Source organism: Oncorhynchus gorbuscha, linkage group LG24 (assembly GCF_021184085.1).
Source record: "Oncorhynchus gorbuscha isolate QuinsamMale2020 ecotype Even-year linkage group LG24, OgorEven_v1.0, whole genome shotgun sequence".
NCBI lineage: Eukaryota > Metazoa > Chordata > Actinopteri > Salmoniformes > Salmonidae > Oncorhynchus > Oncorhynchus gorbuscha.
The window spans coordinates 44216441-44236211 of record NC_060196.1 but is presented as its reverse complement, the minus strand read 5'-3'; the positions used below and the strand labels follow the sequence as shown (position 1 = coordinate 44236211).

The following is a 19771-nucleotide window of genomic DNA, read 5'->3' as shown; positions in this document are numbered from 1 at the left end:
TACTAAAATAAGTTTGTGACTTAAGGTTGGAGGAGCTTCTCTCTGTGTTTTTGCTGGGGGGGGGGGGCATTAAGGTCCATGTGCTTATTGATTGTGATCCGCAGATGCCTTGTTCATCTTGCCCGGGCAGAGACTGAAGTGTGAGCTTGTTTTTCCCAGTTATTTTTACATTTTGTTCACGGCTACATGAATAATCATTCTATTTGTTTTATTTTTTATTTTAAAGCATTGTAAACTTTTTTTTTGATCCAGTGGATGGTCGGCCTGTGGCCATGACTCTCTGTGAGTGGTTACATTTCTCCACCCTTATCCCTTGACTGTTTACAGGAACAATGGTGAGGTTTGCTCTGTCCCTGTACTATAGATTGCCCTTTAACCTCTGTAGCCTTCTGCCTGGTGTGTTTAACTTGTCTAAAGTATAGTATCTTTAAAGCTTTTTTTTTTCTTATTTTTTTATCTAGTTGAGTATATTATTTATATTGCTTTTTCTTGTGTGTGTGTGTGTGTGTGTGTGTGTGTGTGTGTGTGTGTGTGTGTGTGTGTGTGTGTGTGTGTGTGTGTGTGTGTGTGTGTGTGTGTGTGTGTGTGTGTGTGTGTGTGTGTGTGTGTGTGTAAAACTTAATAAACAGAGTTTAAAAAAAAGAAATGCTATCAGATTTGATGATGCTGATAAAGATAGCATATTTACAGACGGTCCCTAACCTCGCATTCATTCTCTCAAGATGCTGAAAGAGAGAAATCATATTCTTCCACTCCTGTTCCCGACTCAAAATGTATCATTTTACAGCAAGAAATGCTTCATTCTGCAGGAATTCCTATTAGGCCAAGTGAGAGGATATATTCCTATAACCAGTGTCCAGATTTCAGTTTCTATTCCATTTAACCCATCTAAACAGTACAGTTCCCTTTGACGCGCATATTTGAAGTCCCTGCCTTGTGACTGTGGAATTTGTATAGCGCCTCTCACCATCATCACACATAACATAGCTGGCACTGCCATCATCCTCTTTTACCACTTCAAACAATCTTTACCAAACATTACTTTTCTGGCCTCTCCTTCTCTTTATTTTCAACTCTTCATTTGCAGCGTTTCTATTATTGAATTCAATGCCGACATTGTCCTTTTTGCCTCAGTGGATCGACGTTAACTTTTTATCCTTAAATTCCCAAAAGCATTTGGTGATTGCCGTGTATTTGGCACGTGTACAGTTAGGCCCTAAAGCTTAGGGTTATGTACTAATGACAGGTAAAAGAATGAAAAAACAACCTTACTGTAGTCTATAGGTTTTAATTGCACAAGAATGATACATTTATGGATTTTTAATGCATTGTTTTCTCTTTATTCAACCCACCACCACCCACCCGCCCCTCATCCACACAATATTTCATGACCCTAAACCCGCTCGCCCTACAGATATATCCACGGGGACTGCGAGCTATGAGTCAACCTGCGCATCACTATTGTGTATTACTACAGTATGTTTGTGCAAATAAAACCTTAGTCATAGGTGATTAGTCATGACAGCTGTCAATTTAACATACTGTGTTGTGATTGGTTGCAGTGGCAGAGCAGGATGGCCAAGAGTCACCAGACTCCACTCCTCGACAGACACCCACACCCAACGAGGAGAACACCATGGTAGGATACACACACACACACTGGCATACCGGACACCCACGCAGTTTTAGTTTAGAAAACCATCTCTCCTCAGAAGCGACAGTTCCAGGAATATAAAAGCAGCTTGATTGCCGTAGCAACATCAGGGAAACTGGGCAGAAGGCAGTTGTGCTTCAAATACATCAGTTCTACAACATCTTTTTAATTGAGCCTCTCATTCTCCTTAATGGCTGAGATGAACTGTATAGGAAGCTCTGGGGACAGGTCGTCTGGATACTGGACAGCCAGTCCAGTCCAGAATTGGCAGATGCAAACAGATTATCATATTTAGCTGTTCTTGAGGGCTTGAAAAGGTTTGCGAGTTGTGTGGTTCCAATATCAAGTCTCTTATCTCTGGTATATATCTTGGCATGCATCATTCAAGTTTAAATCCTGTGCAGCGCAATGGACATAGGCCTATAATGCACAATATTTCAGGAAAGACTGTCTGGGTTGGCAATACTCTGTATAGAAAACAGTCAGGCCCGCAACCTTGACCTGTAGGCTGTGGTGAAAACATTTGCACCCCAAAAAAAGGAGGATTTATGGAGACCAGGGGAGTCTCTCAAGTTGGATTTAATTTAATTTACCTTGAGTTTGCAGCCCATTTGTGTAGGCAATTAGCCAGTCAAAACCCGATGAGTTCAACAAGAAATATTGGCTAAATTTATCCTCAAGCTGACTACTCTTTTCCTCATTGTTGGGCTATTTGGTGTGTCATTTTTATAATAAGTTTATAAGTAGTAGCTAAATAGCAGGTAAATACGGTATATAGCTATTAGAGATCGACCGATTATGATTTTCCAATGCCGGTACCGACACCGATTATTGGAGGACCAAAAAAAAGCCGATACTGATTAAACAGCCGATTTGTATTTATTTGTAATAATGACAATTACAACAATACTGAATGAACACTTTTATTTTAACTTAATATAATACATCAATAAAACCAATTTAGCCTCAAATAAATAAAGTAAAAGTGCAATATGTGCCATGTAAGAAAGCTAACGTTTAAATTCCTTGCTCAGAACATCAGAACATATGAAAGCTGGTGGTTCCTTTTAATATGAGTCTTCAATATTCCCAGGTAAGAAGATTTAGGTTGTGGTTATTATAAGAATTATAGGACTATTTCTCTCTATACCATTTGTATTTCATATACATTTGACTATTGGATGTTCTTATAGGCACTTTAGTATTGCCAGTGTAACAATATAGCTTCCGTCCCTCTCCTCACCCCTACCTGGGCTCGAACCAGGAACACATCGAAAACAGCCACCCTCGAAGCATCGTTATTGTCACGCTCTGACCTTAGAGAGCTTTTTATGTTTCTATTTTGGTTTGGTCAGGGTGTGATTTGGGTGGGCATTCTATGTTCCTTTTTCTATGTTTTGTCTTTCTTTGTTTTGGCCGAGTATGGTTCTCAATCAGGGACAGCTGACTATCGTTGTCTCTGATTGGGAACCATACTTAGGTAGCTTTTTCCCACTTATGTTTTGTGGATAGTTATTTTCTGTTTAGTGTTTTCTGCACCTGACAAAATGTTTCGGTTTCGTTTATTCTCTTTGTTATTTTGTCCCAGTGTTCAGTTCAATAAAAGTAATGAACACTTACCACTCTGCACTTTGGTCCGATTCTTCCTCTTCAGATGACGACACCCGTCATAGTTATCCATTGCTCCACAAATGCTGCGGCCCTTGCAGGGCAAGGGGAACAACTACTTCAAGGTTGAAGAGTGAGTGACGTCACCAATTGAAACGCTATTAGCGCACACCCCGCTAACTAGCTAGCCATTTCACATCGGTTACACTAGCCTCATCTTGGGAGTTGATAGGCTTGAAGTCATAAACAGCTCAATGCTTGAAGCACAATGAAGAGCTGCTGGCAAATGCACGAAAGTTCTGTTTGAATGAATGCTTACGAGCCTGCTGGTGCCTACCATCGCTCAGTCAGACTGCTCTATCAAATCATAGACTTAATTATAACATAATAACACACAAATACGAGCCTTCTGTCATTAATATGGTAAAATCTGGAAACTATCATTTCGAAAACGTTTATTTTCGAACCGTTACGTATTTTATCTAATGAGTGGCATCCATAAGACTAAATATTGCTGTTACATTGTACAACCTTCAATGTTATGTCATAATTATGTACAATTCTGGCAAATTAATTACGGTCTTTGTTAGGAATAAACGGTCTTCACACAGTTCACAACGAGCCAGATGGCCCAAACTGCTGCATATACCCTGACTCTGCTTGCACGGAACGCAAGAGAAGTAACACAATTTCCCTACTTAAAAGAAAGTCATGTTAGCAGGCAGTATTCACTAAATATGCAGGTTTAAAAATATATATGTCACAGTGAACTAGGTGTGTGAGGAATGGAATCAGGCGCAGAGAGTTCCATGGGGAAAAGTGCATTTTAATACGGCACAAACAAACAAGCCCACAACACAAGGCGCGGAAATATATGGACCACCCAAAAACACAGGGTAACAGGTCCAGAACACGAACACACCTAACTAACGCACACATGCAACACAAAATTAAGCCTGCACTAAACGAGGGCGGGTAAACCTACTTTAAATAAGGAAGCCCATCAAGCACACACAAATAGACACAAGTGCAACTAATAAGACAAAACAAACATACAACGAAAAAGGGATCGGTGGCGCCTAGTAGGCCGGTGACGACGATCGCCGAGCACCGCCCGAACAGGCAGGGGAGCCAACTTTGGCGGAAGTCGTGACAATATACTTGTGTATTGATTTTAAAGAAAGTGTCACGGTCGTTAGAAGGATCGGACCAAGGCGCAGGGTGGTATGCGTACATTCTTATTTATTTAAAGAATGAATCACTGAACAAACTAACAAAATAAGAAACCGAAACCTGATGCTATACAAACGAGTGCTGACAGGCAACTACACATAGACAAAATCCCACAAACACCAAAGGGAAATGGCTACATAAATATGATCCCCAATCTGAGACGACGATAAACAGCTGTCTCTGATTGGGAACCATATCAGGCCAACAGAGAATTACAAAAAATCCTAGATCTACAAAACCATAGACATACAAAAACCCTAGACAATACAAAACCCCTAGACAATACAAAACTAGCGTACCCACCCTAGTCAGTCACACCCTGACCTAACCAAAACAGAGATATTGTCACGCCCTGGTCTTAGTTATCTGTGTTTTCTTTATTATTTTGGTTAGGCCAGGGTGTGACATGGGTGATTTATTGTGTTTCGTCTTGTCTAGGGGTTTATTAGATTTATGGGGTTGTGTTCATTGTAGTTGTCTAGATAAGTATATGGTTGCCTAGAGTGGTTCTCAATCAGAGGCAGGTGTTTATCATTGTCTCTGATTGGGAACCATATTTAGGCAGCCATATTCTTTGGGTATTTTGTGGGTGTTTGTCTCCTGTGTCAGTGTTTGTGCTACACGGGACTGTTTTCACGTTTCTTGTTTTGTATTCTGTTCATGTATAGTTTATCTTATTAAAAAACCATGAACTTTAACCACGCTGCATTTTGGTCCTCCGATCCTTCTCGCCTCTCCTCTTCGGAAGAAGAGGCAGAAAACCGTTACAGATATCTCAGGTCAGGGCGTGACAGAAAGGCATTGATGTTTATGGTTAGGTACATATTGGTGCAACAACAGTGCTTTTTTCGCAAATGCGCTTGTTAAGTCATCACCCGTTTGGAGAAGTAGGCTGTGATTCGATGAGAAATTAACAGACACCACATCAATTATATACAACGCAGGACAAGCTAGTTAACCTAGTAATATCATCAACCATTTGTAGTTAACTTGTGATTATGTTAAGGTTGATTGTTTTTTATAAGATAAGTTTAATGCTAGCTAGCAACTTACCTTGGCTCCTTGCTGCACTCGCGTAACAGGTAGTCAGCCTGCCATGCAGTCTCCTCGTGGAGTGCAATGTAAGGCAGGTGGTTAGAGCGTTGGACTAGTAACCAGAAGGTTGCAAGTTTGAATCCCCGAGCTGACAAGGTAAAAATCTGTCGTTCTGCCCATGAACCAGGCAGTTAACCCACCGTTCCTAGGACGTCATTGAAAATAAGAATGTGTTCTTAATTGACTTGCCTAGTTAAAAAAAGGTAAACAAAAAAACAAACAAAATAAAAAGATCGGCCACAATTGGTGTCCAAAAATGCAGATTACCGATTGTTATGAAAATGCTGATTAATCAGTCAACCTCTAATAGCTATAGATAGTAGACTGAATCATGAAAAAATCCATAGTAAGCTAGTGTTTTGAGGGTGGACTGGCTGTATTATTGGTCATTAATAGCCTGGTTTTACGCACAACAACTTTCTTTCCAAGCTGGAAGAGAGCACGAGGATGGATCATGTCATGCAGGTTCAGGTAGCCTGTACAGGACAGTTTTATATTATAAAACATCTATTGGTAGCTGATGAGTATACTGTTAGAGCAAAAATGTATTTTACAATCTGCCATGTTTGAATTTTAAACATTAATTACTGAACAAGTAATTCCATTATTGCCACCAGCCAGCAGTCTAAAAATTACAGCATTTTGATACACACACACACACACAGGAGAGGGAAGGATGGGAGAAGAGGGGAGGAGCAGACAAGAGAGGAAAGTACACACACACACACACAGGAGAGGAGTGGGAAGGATGGGAGAAGAGGGGAGGAGCGGACAAGAGAGGAAAGTACACACACACACACAGGAGAGGAGTGGGAAGGATGGGAGAAGAGGGGAGGAGCAGACAAGAGAGGAAAGTAGAAGAGTGTATACTGAATACACCTTTTACACTCCTTCAATAATTCATTCCCTTCATCACGTGTGTGTGCGTGTTTACTTGGCTGATCTCTCTTTGAGTGAGGAAGTAGAAGAGGGGAGACTGGACTTTGGGTTGTGGCTCAGATAGAGTGTGTTGTTATCAGGGGTGTTTTCTTTGTAAACAATGGTTTGCAGGAAGGTGTGTGTGTGTGTGTGTGTGTGTGTGTGTGTGTGTGTGTGTGTGTGTGTGTGTGTGTGTGTGTGTGTGTGTGTGTGTGTGTGTGTGTGTGTGTGTGTGTGTGTGTGTGTGTGTGTGTGTGTGTGTGTGTGTGTGTGTGGTGGCGGCGGCGGCACCGTGGAATAGTTTCACTCGCGGGAAGTACCCTGCTCACAGCCAATCTGCACACACACAGCGTGTAGACTCCAATATAAATAAACAGTCCATTTTGCCTTACTGATGATACCATTATATTACCAAGGGATCTCCTCCATCCCAAATATAACCTGCCCCCACAACAACAGATTATCCCTAAGAACACCCCCCGTTCTCCTCCACACTGGCACATCGAAGCCCACAGCCCCAGAGTTTCTAAAGCCAGGGCGCTGCTAGGGAGGACACGACACTACGTTTCTGAAGAACACACACACACACACACACACAGAGAGGTAGAGAGAGAGAGAGAGACTGGGATTATTTTGAGTTATTTTCTCTCTTTCTCTGTGATTTACAGAAAGAGACCCTGAGACAGACAGAAAGACTAGCTGACAGACCGTGAGAGTGGGGTAGATTTGATTCAAAATCTATTTTGGGGTGTCACCTACCTTTATATTTAACCTCTCACCTCTAATCCTGTGACCTGATGATATCGTTGGGCTATGGACTAAGATACCTGTTCTCTCAGTCCCGTTCCTTACAGCTGGGGGGGGGGTGTGTACGGCCGGACGGTGTGTGTGGCCGCGAGGAGCTGACCAGACAAGAGCTGGTCCAGAGACTGGCTGCAGACAGCTGCAGACTGCTGCAGAACCAGAACTACAGAGTACCAGACCACCGCAACCCCACCGTGAGTACACACACACACACACACACTCTCTGACAAACATACTTCTGAATAATATATTTTGTGATAGTATGCTCTAACTTCACGTCAGTGTTTTACAATGTGTCTGTGTGTGGGGGGGGTATATGTGTGGATGTGTATTTTACGGACTTCCTTTCGAACCCTTCCTTTCCTTTCCTCCCCTCTACGTATGTCATCTAGTCATCTGTGAGAAGTTGGAACATAATGTCTCTCTAGTATATAACATTCTGTATCTTGTATATAACATTCTGTCTATCTAGTATATAACATTCTGTATCTTGTATATAACATTCTGTCTCTAGTATGTAACATTCTGTATCTTGTATATAACATTCTGTCTCTAGTATATAACATTCTGTCTCTAGTATATAACATTCTGTCTCTCTAGTATATAACATTCTGTCTCTCTAGTATATAACATTCTGTCTCTCTAGTATACAACATTCTGTCTCTCTAGTATAGAACATTCTGTCTCTAGTATACAACATTCTGTCTCGAGTATACAACATTCTGTCTCGAGTATACAACATTCTGTCTCGAGTATACAACATTCTGTCTCGAGTATACAACATTCTGTCTCGAGTATATAACATTCTGTCTATCTCGTATACAACATTCTGTCTATCTCGTATACAACATTCTGTCTATCTCGTATACAACATTCTGTCTATCTCGTATACAACATTCTGTCTCTAGTATACAACATTCTGTCTATCTCGTATACAACATTCTGTCTATCTCGTATACAACATTCTGTCTCTCGTATACAACATTCTGTCTCTCGAGTATACAACATTCTGTCTATCTAGTATATAACATTCTGTCTATCTCATATACAACATTCTGTCTCGAATATACAACATTCTGTCTCGAATATACAACATTCTGTCTCAAGTATACAACATTCTGTCTATCTCGTATACAACATTCTGTCTATCTAGTATATAACATTCTGTCTCTAGTATATAACATTCTGTCTCTCAGTATATAACATTCTGTCTCTTGTATATAACATTCTGTCTATCTCAGTATACAACATTCTGTCTCTCTAGTATATAACATTCTGTCTCTCTAGTATACAACATTCTGTCTATCTAGTATATAACATTCTGTCTCTCGTATATAACATTCTGTCTCTCGTATATAACATTCTGTCTCTCTATATAACATTCTGTCTCTCATATATAACATTCTGTCTCTCGTATACAACATTCTGTCTCTCGTATATAACATTCTGTCTCTCGTATACAACATTCTGTCTCTCTATACAACATTCTGTCTCGAGTATACAACATTCTGTCTCGAGTATACAACATTCTGTCTCGAGTATACAACATTCTGTCTCGAGTATACAACATTCTGTCTCGAGTATACAACATTCTGTCTCGAGTATACAACATTCTGTCTCGAGTATACAACATTCTGTCTCGAGTATACAACATTCTGTCTCTCGAGTATACAACATTCTGTCTCGAGTATATAACATTCTGTCTCTAGTATATACCATTCTGTCTCGAGTATATAACATTCTGTCTCGAGTATATAACATTCTGTCTCTAGTATATAACATTCTGTCTCTAGTATACAACATTCTGTCTCTAGTATACAACATTCTGTCTCTAGTATACAACATTCTGTCTCGAGTATACAACATTCTGTCTCGAGTATACAACATTCTGTCTCTCTAGTATACAACATTCTGTCTCTCTAGTATACAACATTCTGTCTCTCTAGTATACAACATTCTGTCTCTCTAGTATACAACATTCTGTCTCTCTAGTATACAACATTCTGTCTCTAGTATACAACATTCTGTCTCTAGTATACAACATTCTGTCTCTAGTATACAACATTCTGTCTCTAGTATACAACATTCTGTCTCTAGTATACAACATTCTGTCTCTAGTATACAACATTCTGTCTCTAGTATACAACATTATGTCTCTAGTATACAACATTATGTCTCTAGTATATAACATTATGTCTCTAGTATATAACATTATGTCTCTAGTATATAACATTCTGTCTCGAGTATATAGCATTCTGTCTCTCGAGTATACAGCATTCTGTCTCTTCTGTCTCGAGTATACAGCATTCTGTCTCGAGTATACAACATTCTGTCTATCTAGTATACAACATTCTGTCTCGAGTATACAACATTCTGTCTATCTAGTATACAACATTCTGTCTCTCTAGTATATAACGATCCCGCTCCAGAGTACAGGCCTCGGTGTAATGCTCATTCCTTCAACTATAAACGTGAATCCGACCATCACCCCTGGCGAGACAAAACCGCAACTCGTCAGTGAAGAGCACTTTTTGCCAGTCCTTTCTGGTCCAGCGACTGTCTGAGCACTGATAGAGGGATTGTGCGTTCCTGGTGTAACTCGGGCAGTTGTGGTTGCCATCCTGCCCCCGCAGGTGATGTTCGGATGTAGGCAGGTGGTCTGCCACTGCGTCCTCCGTCCTGTCTCCCTGTAGCGTTGTGGCAGTTGTGGTTGCCATCCTGTACCTGTCCCGCAGGTGTGATGTTCGGATGTACCGATCCTGTGCAGGTGGTCTGCCACTGCGAGGACGATCAGTTGTCCGTCCTGTCTCCCTGTAGCGTTGTGTTTTCAGAACTGTGACCTTAATTGCCTACCGTCTGTAAGCTGTTAGTGTCTTAATGACCGTTCCACAGGAGCATGTTCATTAATTGTTTATGGTTAATTGAACAAGCATGGGAAACAGTGTTTAAACCCTTTACAATGAAGAATTGTGAAGTTATTTGGATTTTTATAAATTATCTTTGAAAGACAGGGCCCTGAAAAAGGGACGTTTCTGTTTTTGCTGAGTTTATATAACATTCTGTCTCTCTAGTTTATAACATTCTGTCTCTAGTACAGTGCATTCTGTCTCTCTAGTTTATAACATTCTGTCTCTAGTACAGTGCATTCTGTCTCTCCAGTTTATAACATTCTGTCTCTCTAGTTTATAACATTCTGTCTCTCTAGTTTATAACATTCTGTCTCTCTAGTTTATAACATTCTGTCTCTAGTACAGTGCATTCTGTCTCTCTAGTTTATAACATTCTGTCTCTCTAGTTTATAACATTCTGTCTCTAGTTTATAACATTCTGTCTCTCTAGTTTATAACATTCTGTCTCTAGTACAGTGCATTCTGTCTCTCTAGTTTATAACATTCTGTCTCTAGTACAGTGCATTCTGTCTCTCTAGTTTATAACATTCTGTCTCTAGTACAGTGCATTCTGTCTCTCTAGTTTATAACATTCTGTCTCTAGTACAGTGCATTCTGTCTCTCTAGTTTATAACATTCTGTCTCTAGTACAGTGCATTCTGTCTCTCTAGTTTATAACATTCTGTCTCTCGTACAGTGCATTCTGTCTCTCTAGTTTATAACATTCTGTCTCTAGTACAGTGCATTCTGTCTCTCTAGTAGTATAACATTCTGTCTCTAGTACAGTGTTTATAACATTCTGTCTCTAGTACAGTGCATTCTGTCTCTCTAGTTTATAACATTCTGTCTCTAGTACAGTGCATTCTGTCTCTCTAGTTTATAACATTCTGTCTCTAGTACAGTGCATTCTGTCTCTCTAGTTTATAACATTCTGTCTCTAGTACAGTGCATTCTGTCTCTCTAGTGCATTTATAACATTCTGTCTCTAGTACAGTGCATTCTGTCTCTCTAGTTTATAACATTCTGTCTCTAGTACAGTGCATTCTGTCTCTCTAGTTTATAACATTCTGTCTCTCTAGTATACAACATTCTGTCTCTCTAGTATACAACATTCTGTCTCTCTAGTATACAACATTCTGTCTCTCTAGTATACAACATTCTGTCTCTCTAGTATACAACATTCTGTCTCTCTAGTATACAACATTCTGTCTCTCTAGTATACAACATTCTGTCTCTCTAGTATACAACATTCTGTCTCTATAGTATACAACATTCTGTCTCTCTAGTATACAACATTCTGTCTCTCTAGTATACAACATTCTGTCTCTCTAGTATACAACATTCTGTCTCTCTAGTATACAACATTCTCTAGTCATCTGTCAACATTCTGTCTCTAGTATACAACATTCTGTCTCTCTAGTATACATTCTGTCTCTAGTAGTATACAACATTCTGTCTCTCTAGTATACAACATTCTGTCTCTAGTATACAACATTCTGTCTCTAGTATACAACATTCTGTCTCTAGTATACAACATTCTGTCTCTAGTATACAACATTCTGTCTCTAGTATACAACATTCTGTCTCTAGTATACAACATTCTGTCTCTAGTATACAACATTCTGTCTCTAGTATACAACATTCTGTCTCTAGTATACAACATTCTGTCTCTAGTATACAACATTCTGTCTCTAGTATACAACATTCTGTCTCTAGTATACAACATTCTGTCTCTAGTATATAACATTCTGTCTCTAGTACATAACATTATGTCTCTAGTATATAACATTCTGTCTCTAGTATATAACATTATGTCTCTAGTACATAACATTATGTCTCTAGTACATAACATTATGTCTCTAGTATATAACATTCTGTCTCTAGTATATAACATTCTGTCTCTCTAGTATACAGCATTCTGTCTCTCGAGTATACAGCATTCTGTCTCGAGTATACAACATTCTGTCTCGAGTATACAACATTCTGTCTATCTAGTATACAACATTCTGTCTCTCTAGTATATAACGATCCCGCTCCAGAGTACAGGCCTCGGTGTAATGCTCATTCCTTCAACTATAAACGTGAATCCGACCATCACCCCTGGCGAGACAAAACCACAACTCGTCAGTGAAGAGCACTTTTTGCCAGTCCTTTCTGGTCCAGCGACTGTCTGAGCACTGATAGAGGGATTGTGCGTTCCTGGTGTAACTCGGGCATTTGTGGTTGCCATCCTGTACCTGTCCCGCAGGTGTGATGTTCGGATGTACCGATCCTGTGCAGGTGGTCTGCCACTGCGAGGACGATCAGTTGTCCGTCCTGTCTCCCTGTAGCGTTGTGTTTTCAGAACTGTGACCTTAATTGCCTACCGTCTGTAAGCTGTTAGTGTCTTAATGACCGTTCCACAGGAGCATGTTCATTAATTGTTTATGGTTAATTGAACAAGCATGGGAAACAGTGTTTAAACCCTTTACAATGAAGAATTGTGAAGTTATTTGGATTTTTATAAATTATCTTTGAAAGACAGGGCCCTGAAAAGGGGACGTTTCTGTTTTTGCTGAGTTTATATAACATTCTGTCTCTCTAGTTTATAACATTCTGTCTCTAGTTTATAACATTCTGTCTCTCTAGTTTATAACATTCTGTCTCTAGTACAGTGCATTCTGTCTCTCTAGTTTATAACATTCTGTCTCTCTAGTTTATAACATTCTGTCTCTAGTTTATAACATTCTGTCTCTCTAGTTTATAACATTCTGTCTCTAGTACAGTGCATTCTGTCTCTCTAGTTTATAACATTCTGTCTCTAGTACAGTGCATTCTGTCTCTCTAGTTTATAACATTCTGTCTCTAGTACAGTGCATTCTGTCTCTCTAGTTTATAACATTCTGTCTCTAGTACAGTGCATTCTGTCTCTCTAGTTTATAACATTCTGTCTCTAGTACAGTGCATTCTGTCTCTCTAGTTTATAACATTCTGTCTCTCTAGTTTATAACATTCTGTCTCTCTAGTTTATAACATTCTGTCTCTCTAGTTTATAACATTCTGTCTCTCTAGTTTATAACATTCTGTCTCTAGTTTATAACATTCTGTCTCTAGTACAGTGCATTCTGTTTAGTTTATACATTCATTCTGTCTCTCTAGTTTATAACATTCTGTCTCTAGTACAGTGCATTCTGTCTCTCTAGTTTATAACATTCTGTCTCTCTAGTTTATAACATTCTGTCTCTAGTACAGTGCATTCTGTCTCTCTAGTTTATAACATTCTGTCTCTAGTACAACATTGCTCTATTCTTCTGTCTCTCTAGTTTATAACATTCTGTCTCTCTAGTTTATAACATTCTGTCTCTCTAGTTTATAACATTCTGTCTCTCTAGTTTATAACATTCTGTCTCTCTAGTTTATAACATTCTGTCTCTAGTACAGTGCATTCTGTCTCTCTAGTTTATAACATTCTGTCTCTAGTACAGTGCATTCTGTCTCTCTAGTTTATAACATTCTGTCTCTCTAGTTTATAACATTCTGTCTCTAGTACAGTGCATTCTGTCTCTCTAGTTTATAACATTCTGTCTCTAGTTTATAACATTCTGTCTCTCTAGTTTATAACATTCTGTCTCTAGTACAGTGCATTCTGTCTCTCTAGTTTATAACATTCTGTCTCTCATTCTGTAGTTTATAACATTCTGTCTCTCTAGTTTATATAACATTCTGTCTCATTCTAGTTTATAACATTCTGTCTCTCTAGTTTATAACATTCTGTCTCTAGTACAGTGCATTCTGTCTCTCTAGTTTATAAATTCTGTCTCTAGTTGCATTCTGTCTCTAGTTTAACATTCTGTCTCTAGTAAGTGCATTCTGTCTCTCTAGTTTATAACATTCTGTCTCTAGTACAGTGCATTCTGTCTCTCTAGTTTATAACATTCTGTCTCTAGTACAGTGCATTCTGTCTCTCTAGTTTATAACATTCTGTCTCTAGTACAGTGCATTCTGTCTCTCTAGTTTATAACATTCTGTCTCTCGTACAGTGCATTCTGTCTCTCTAGTTTATAACATTCTGTCTCTAGTACAGTGCATTCTGTCTCTCTAGTTTATAACATTCTGTCTCTAGTACAGTGCATTCTGTCTCTCTAGTTTATAACATTCTGTCTCTAGTACAGTGCATTCTGTCTCTCTAGTTTATAACATTCTGTCTCTAGTACAGTGCATTCTGTCTCTCTAGTTTATAACATTCTGTCTCTAGTACAGTGCATTCTGTCTCTCTAGTATATAACATTCTGTCTCTAGTACAGTGCATTCTGTCTCTCTAGTTTATAACATTCTGTCTTCTGTCTCTCTAGTACAGTGTGCATTCTGTCTCTCTAGTTTATAACATTCTGTCTCTAGTACAGTGCATTCTGTCTCTCTAGTATATAACATTCTGTCTCTAGTACAGTGCATTCTGTCTCTCTAGTATATAACATTCTGTCTCTAGTACAGTGCATTCTGTCTCTCTAGTTTATAACATTCTGTCTCTAGTACAGTGCATTCTGTCTCTCTAGTTTATAACATTCTGTCTCTAGTACAGTGCATTTAGAAAGTATTTAGACCCATTGACTTTGTCCACATTTAGTTACATTACAGCCTTATTTAAAAAACGTTTTTTTTTTAAATGTCCTCATTAATCAACACTCAATACCTCATAATGACAAGGCAAAAACATTTTTTATTTTATTTTGAAATATCACATTTACATGTGTATTCAGACCTTTTACTCTGTTTGATGAACTCCTTTGTTGACGCACCTTTGGCAGTGATTGCAGTCTCAAGTCTTCTTGGGTATGATGCTACAAGCTTGGCACACCTGTATTTGGGGAGTTCCTCCCATTCTTCTCTGCAGATCCTCTCAAGCTGTGTCAGGTTGGATGGATGGGGTGCGTCGCTGCACAGATTTTTTCAGGTCTCTCCAGAGATGATCGATCGGGTTCAAGTACGGGCTCTGACTGGGCCAAACAAGGACATTCAGAGACTTGTACCAAAGCCACTCCTGCATTGTCTTGGCTTTGTGCTTAGGGTCGTTTTCCTGTTGGAAGGTGAACCTATGCCCCAGTCTGAGGTCCTGAGGGCTCTGGAGCAGGTTTCATCAAGGATCTCGCAGTACATTGCTCTGTTCATCTTTCCCTTGATCCTGACTAGTCTCCCAGTCACTGCTGCTGAAAAACATCCCCACAGCATGATGCTACCATCACCATGCTTCACTGTAGGGATGGTGCCAGGTTTCCTCCAGACGTGACGCTTGGCATTCAGGCCAAAGAGTTCAATCTTCGTTTATCAGATCAAAGAATCTTGTTTCTCATGGTCTGAGTGTCCTTTAGGTGCCCTTTGGAAAACTCCATGCAGGCTGTCATGTGCATTTTACTGAGGAGTGGCTTCCTTCTGGGCACTCTACCATAACTGCCTGACTGGTGGAGTGCTGCAGAGATGATTGTCCTCCTGGAAGGTTCTCCCATCTCCACAGACGAATTCTGGAGCTCTGTCTGTGACCATCGGGTTCGTAGTCACCTCCCTGACCAAGGCCTGTCTCCCCCAATTGCTCGGTTTGGCCAGGCAGCCAGGTCTAGGAAGATTCTTGGTGGTTCAAAACTTTTTCCATTTAAGAATGATGGAGGCCACTGTGTTCTTCGGGACCTTCAATGCTGCAGAAATGTTTTGGTACCATTCCCCAGATCTGTGCCTCAACACAGATCTGTTGAGGCACAGATCTGATGAAGGGTACCAAAACATTTCTGCAGGGTACCAAAACATTTCTTCAACACGGGGCGGCAAGTAGCCTAGTGGTTAGTGTGTTGGACTAGTATCCGAGAGGTTGCAAGATCGAATCCCTGAGCTGACAAGGTAAAAATCTGTCGTTCTGCCCATGAACCAGGCAGTTAACCCACCGTTCCTAGGACGCCATTTTTTTATTTCACCTTTATTTAACCAGGTAGGCTAGTTGAGAACAAGTTCTCATTTGCAACTGCGACCTGGCCAAAATAAAGCATAGCAGTGTGAACAGACAACACAGAGTTACACATGGAGTAAACAATTAACAAGTCAATAACACAGTAGAAAAAATGGGCAGTCTATATACAATGGGTGCAAAGGGCATGAGGAGGTAGGCGAATAATAAAATTTTTCAGATTAACACTGGAGTGATAAATGATCAGATGGTCATGTACAGGTAGAGATATTGGTGTGCAAAAGAGCAGAAAAGTAAATAAATAAAAAACAGTATAAAAACAGAATGGGGATGAGGTAGGTGAAAATGGGTGGGCTATTTACCAATAGACTATGTACAGCTGCAGCGATCGGTTAGCTGCTCGGATAGCTGATGTTTGAAGTTGGTGAGGGAGATAAAAGTCTCCAACTTCAGCGATTTTTGCAGTTCGTTCCAGTCACAGGCAGCAGAGTACTGGAACGAAAGGCGGCCAAATGAGGTGTTGGCTTTAGGGAGGATCAGTGAGATACACCTGCTGGAGCGCGTGCTATGGATGGGTGTTGCCATCATGACCAGTGAACTGAGATAAGGCGGAGCTTTACCTAGCATGGACTTGTAGATGACCTGGAGCCAGTGGGTCTGGCGACGAATATGTAGTGAGGGCCAGCCGACTAGAGCATACAAGTCGCAGTGGTGGGTGGTATAAGGTGCTTTAGTGACAAAACGGATGGCACTGTGATAGACTGCATCCAGTTTGCTGAGTAGAGTGTTGGAAGCCATTTTGTAGATGACATCGCCGAAGTCGAGGATCGGTAGGATAGTCAGTTTTACTAGGGTAAGCTTGGCGGCGTGAGTGAAGGAGGCTTTGTTGCGGAATAGAAAGCCGACTCTTGATTTGATTTTCGATTGGAGATGTTTGATGTGAGTCTGGAAGGAGAGTTTGCAGTCTAGCCAGACACCTAGGTACTTATAGGTGTCCACATATTCAAGGTCGGAACCATCCAGGGTGGTGATGCTAGTCGGGCATGCGGGTGCAGGCAGCGATCGGTTGAAAAGCATGCATTTGGTTTTACTCGCGTTTAAGAGCAATTGGAGGCCACGGAAGGAGTGCTCTATGGCATTGAAGCTCGTTTGGAGGTTAGATAGCACAGTGTCCAATGACGGGCCAAAAGTATATAGAATGGTGTCGTCTGCGTAGAGGTGGATCAGGGAATCGCTCGCAGCAAGAGCAACATCATTGATATATACAGAGAAAAGAGTCGGCCCGAGGATTGAACCCTGTGGCACCCCCATAGAGACTGCCAGAGGACCGGACAGCATGCCCTCCGATTTAACACACTGAACTCTGTCTGCAAAGTAATTGGTGAACCAGGCAAGGCAGTCATCCGAAAAACCGAGGCTATTGAGTCTGCCGATAAGAATATGGTGATTGACAGTCGAAAGCCTTGGCGAGGTCGATGAAGACTGCTGCACAGTACTGTCTTTTATCGATGGCGGTTATGATATCGTTTAGTACCTTGGGTGTAGCTGAGGTGCACCCGTGACCGGCTCGGAAACCAGATTGCACAGCGGAGAAGGTACGGTGGGATTCGAGATGGTCAGTGACCTGTTTGTTGACTTGGCTTTCGAAGACCTTATATAGACAGGGCAGGATGGATATAGGTCTATAACAGTTTGGGTCCAGGGTGTCTCCCCCTTTGAAGAGGGGGATGACTGTGGCAGCTTTCCAATCCTTGGGGATCTCAGACGATATGAAAGAGAGGTTGAACAGGCTGGTAATAGGGGTTGCGACAATGGCGGCAGATAGTTTCAGAAATAGAGGGTCCAGATTGTCAAGCCCAGCTGATTTGTACGGGTCCAGGTTTTGCAGCTCTTTCAGAACATCTGCTATCTGGATTTGGGTAAAGGAGAACCTGGAGAGGCTTGGGCCAGGAGCTGCGGGGGGGCAGAGCTGTTGGCCGAGGTTGGAGTAGCCAGGCGGAAGGCATGGCCAGCCGTTGAGAAGTGCTTATTGAAGTTTTCGATAATCATGGATTTATCGGTGGAGACCGTGTTACCTAGCCTCAATGCAGTGGGCAGCTGGGAGGAGGTGCTCTTGTTCTCCATGGACTTCACAGTGTCCCAGAACTTTTTGGAGTTGGAGCTACAGGATGCAAACTTCTGCCTGAAGAAGCTGGCCTTAGCTTTCCTGACTGACTGCGTGTATTGGTTCCTGACTTCCCTGAACAGTTGCATATCACGGGGGCTATTCGATGCTATTGCAGTCCGCCACAGGATGTTTTTGTGCTGGTCGAGGGCAGTCAGGTCTGGAGTGAACCAAGGGCTGTATCTGTTCTTGGTTCTGCATTTTTTGAACGGAGCATGCTTATCTAAAATGGTGAGGAAGTTACTTTTAAAGAATGACCAGGCATCCTCAACTGACGGGATGAGGTCAATGTCCTTCCATGATACCCGGGCCAGGTCGATTAGAAAGGCCTGCTCACAGAAGTGTTTTAGGGAGCGTTTGACAGTGATGAGGGGTGGTCGTTTGACTGCGGCTCTGTGGTGTATACAGGCAATGAGGCAGTGGTCGCTGAGATCCTGGTTGAAGACAGCGGAGGTGTATTTGGAGGGCCAGTTGGTCAGGATGACGTCTATGAGGGTGCCCTTGTTTACAGAGTTAGGGTTGTACCTGGTGGGTTCCTTGATGATTTGAGTGAGATTGAGGGCATCTAGCTTAGATTGTAGGACTGCCGGGGTGTTAAGCATATCCCAGTTTAGGTCACCTAACAGAACAAACTCTGAAGCTAGATGGGGGGCGATCAATTCGCAAATGGTGTACAGGGCACAGCTGGGAGCTGAGGGTGGTCGGTAGCAGGCGGCAACGGTGAGAGACTTATTTCTGGAGAGAGTAATTTTCAAAATTAGTAGTTCAAACTGTTTGGGTATGGACCTGGAAAGTATGACATTACTTTGCAGGCTATCTCTGCAGTAGACTGCGACTCTGCCCCCTTTGGCAGTTCTATCTTGACGGAAGATGTTATAGTTGGGTATGGAAATCTCTGAATTTTTGGTGGCCTTCCTGAGCCAGGATTCAGACACGGCAAGGACATCAGGGTTAGCAGAGTGTGCTAAAGCAGTGAGTAAAACAAATTTAGGGAGGAGGCTTCTGATGTTGACATGCATAAAACCAAGGCTTTTTCGATCACAGAAGTCAACAAATGAGGGTACCTGGGGACATGCAGGGCCTGGGTTTACCTCCACATCACCCACGGAACAGAGAAGGAGTAGTATGAGAGTGCGGCTAAAGGCTATCAAAACTGGTCGCCTAGAGCGTTGGGGGCAGAGGATAAGAGGAGCAGGTTTCTGGGCATGGTAGAATATATTCAGGGCATAATGCGCAGACAGGGGTATGGTGGGGTGCGGGTACAGCGGAGGTAAGCCCAGGCACTGGGTGATGATGAGAGAGGTTGTATCTCTGGACATGCTGGTTGTAATGGGTGAGGTCACCGCATGTGTGGGAGGTGGGACAAAGGAGGTAACAGGGGTATGCAGAGTGGATCTAGGGGCTCCATTGTGAACTAAAACAATGATAACTAATCTGAACAACAGTATACAAGGCATATTGACATTTGAGAGAGACAT

At 41.4% G+C, this 19771-nt stretch overlaps 1 protein-coding gene across 1 annotated transcript in view; it reads left to right on the top strand.

Annotated features, from left to right (window-relative positions):
• The window catches only part of rapgef5a (Rap guanine nucleotide exchange factor (GEF) 5a), a 132938-nt gene that overhangs the window by 81967 nt on the left and 31200 nt on the right, over window positions 1–19771 (top strand). The window contains exons 8-9 of the mRNA XM_046325725.1: window positions 1563–1639; window positions 7348–7506. Coding sequence (XP_046181681.1) covers window positions 1563–1639; window positions 7348–7506 — 236 coding nt within the window. The remainder of the gene's footprint in view (window positions 1–1562; window positions 1640–7347; window positions 7507–19771) is intronic.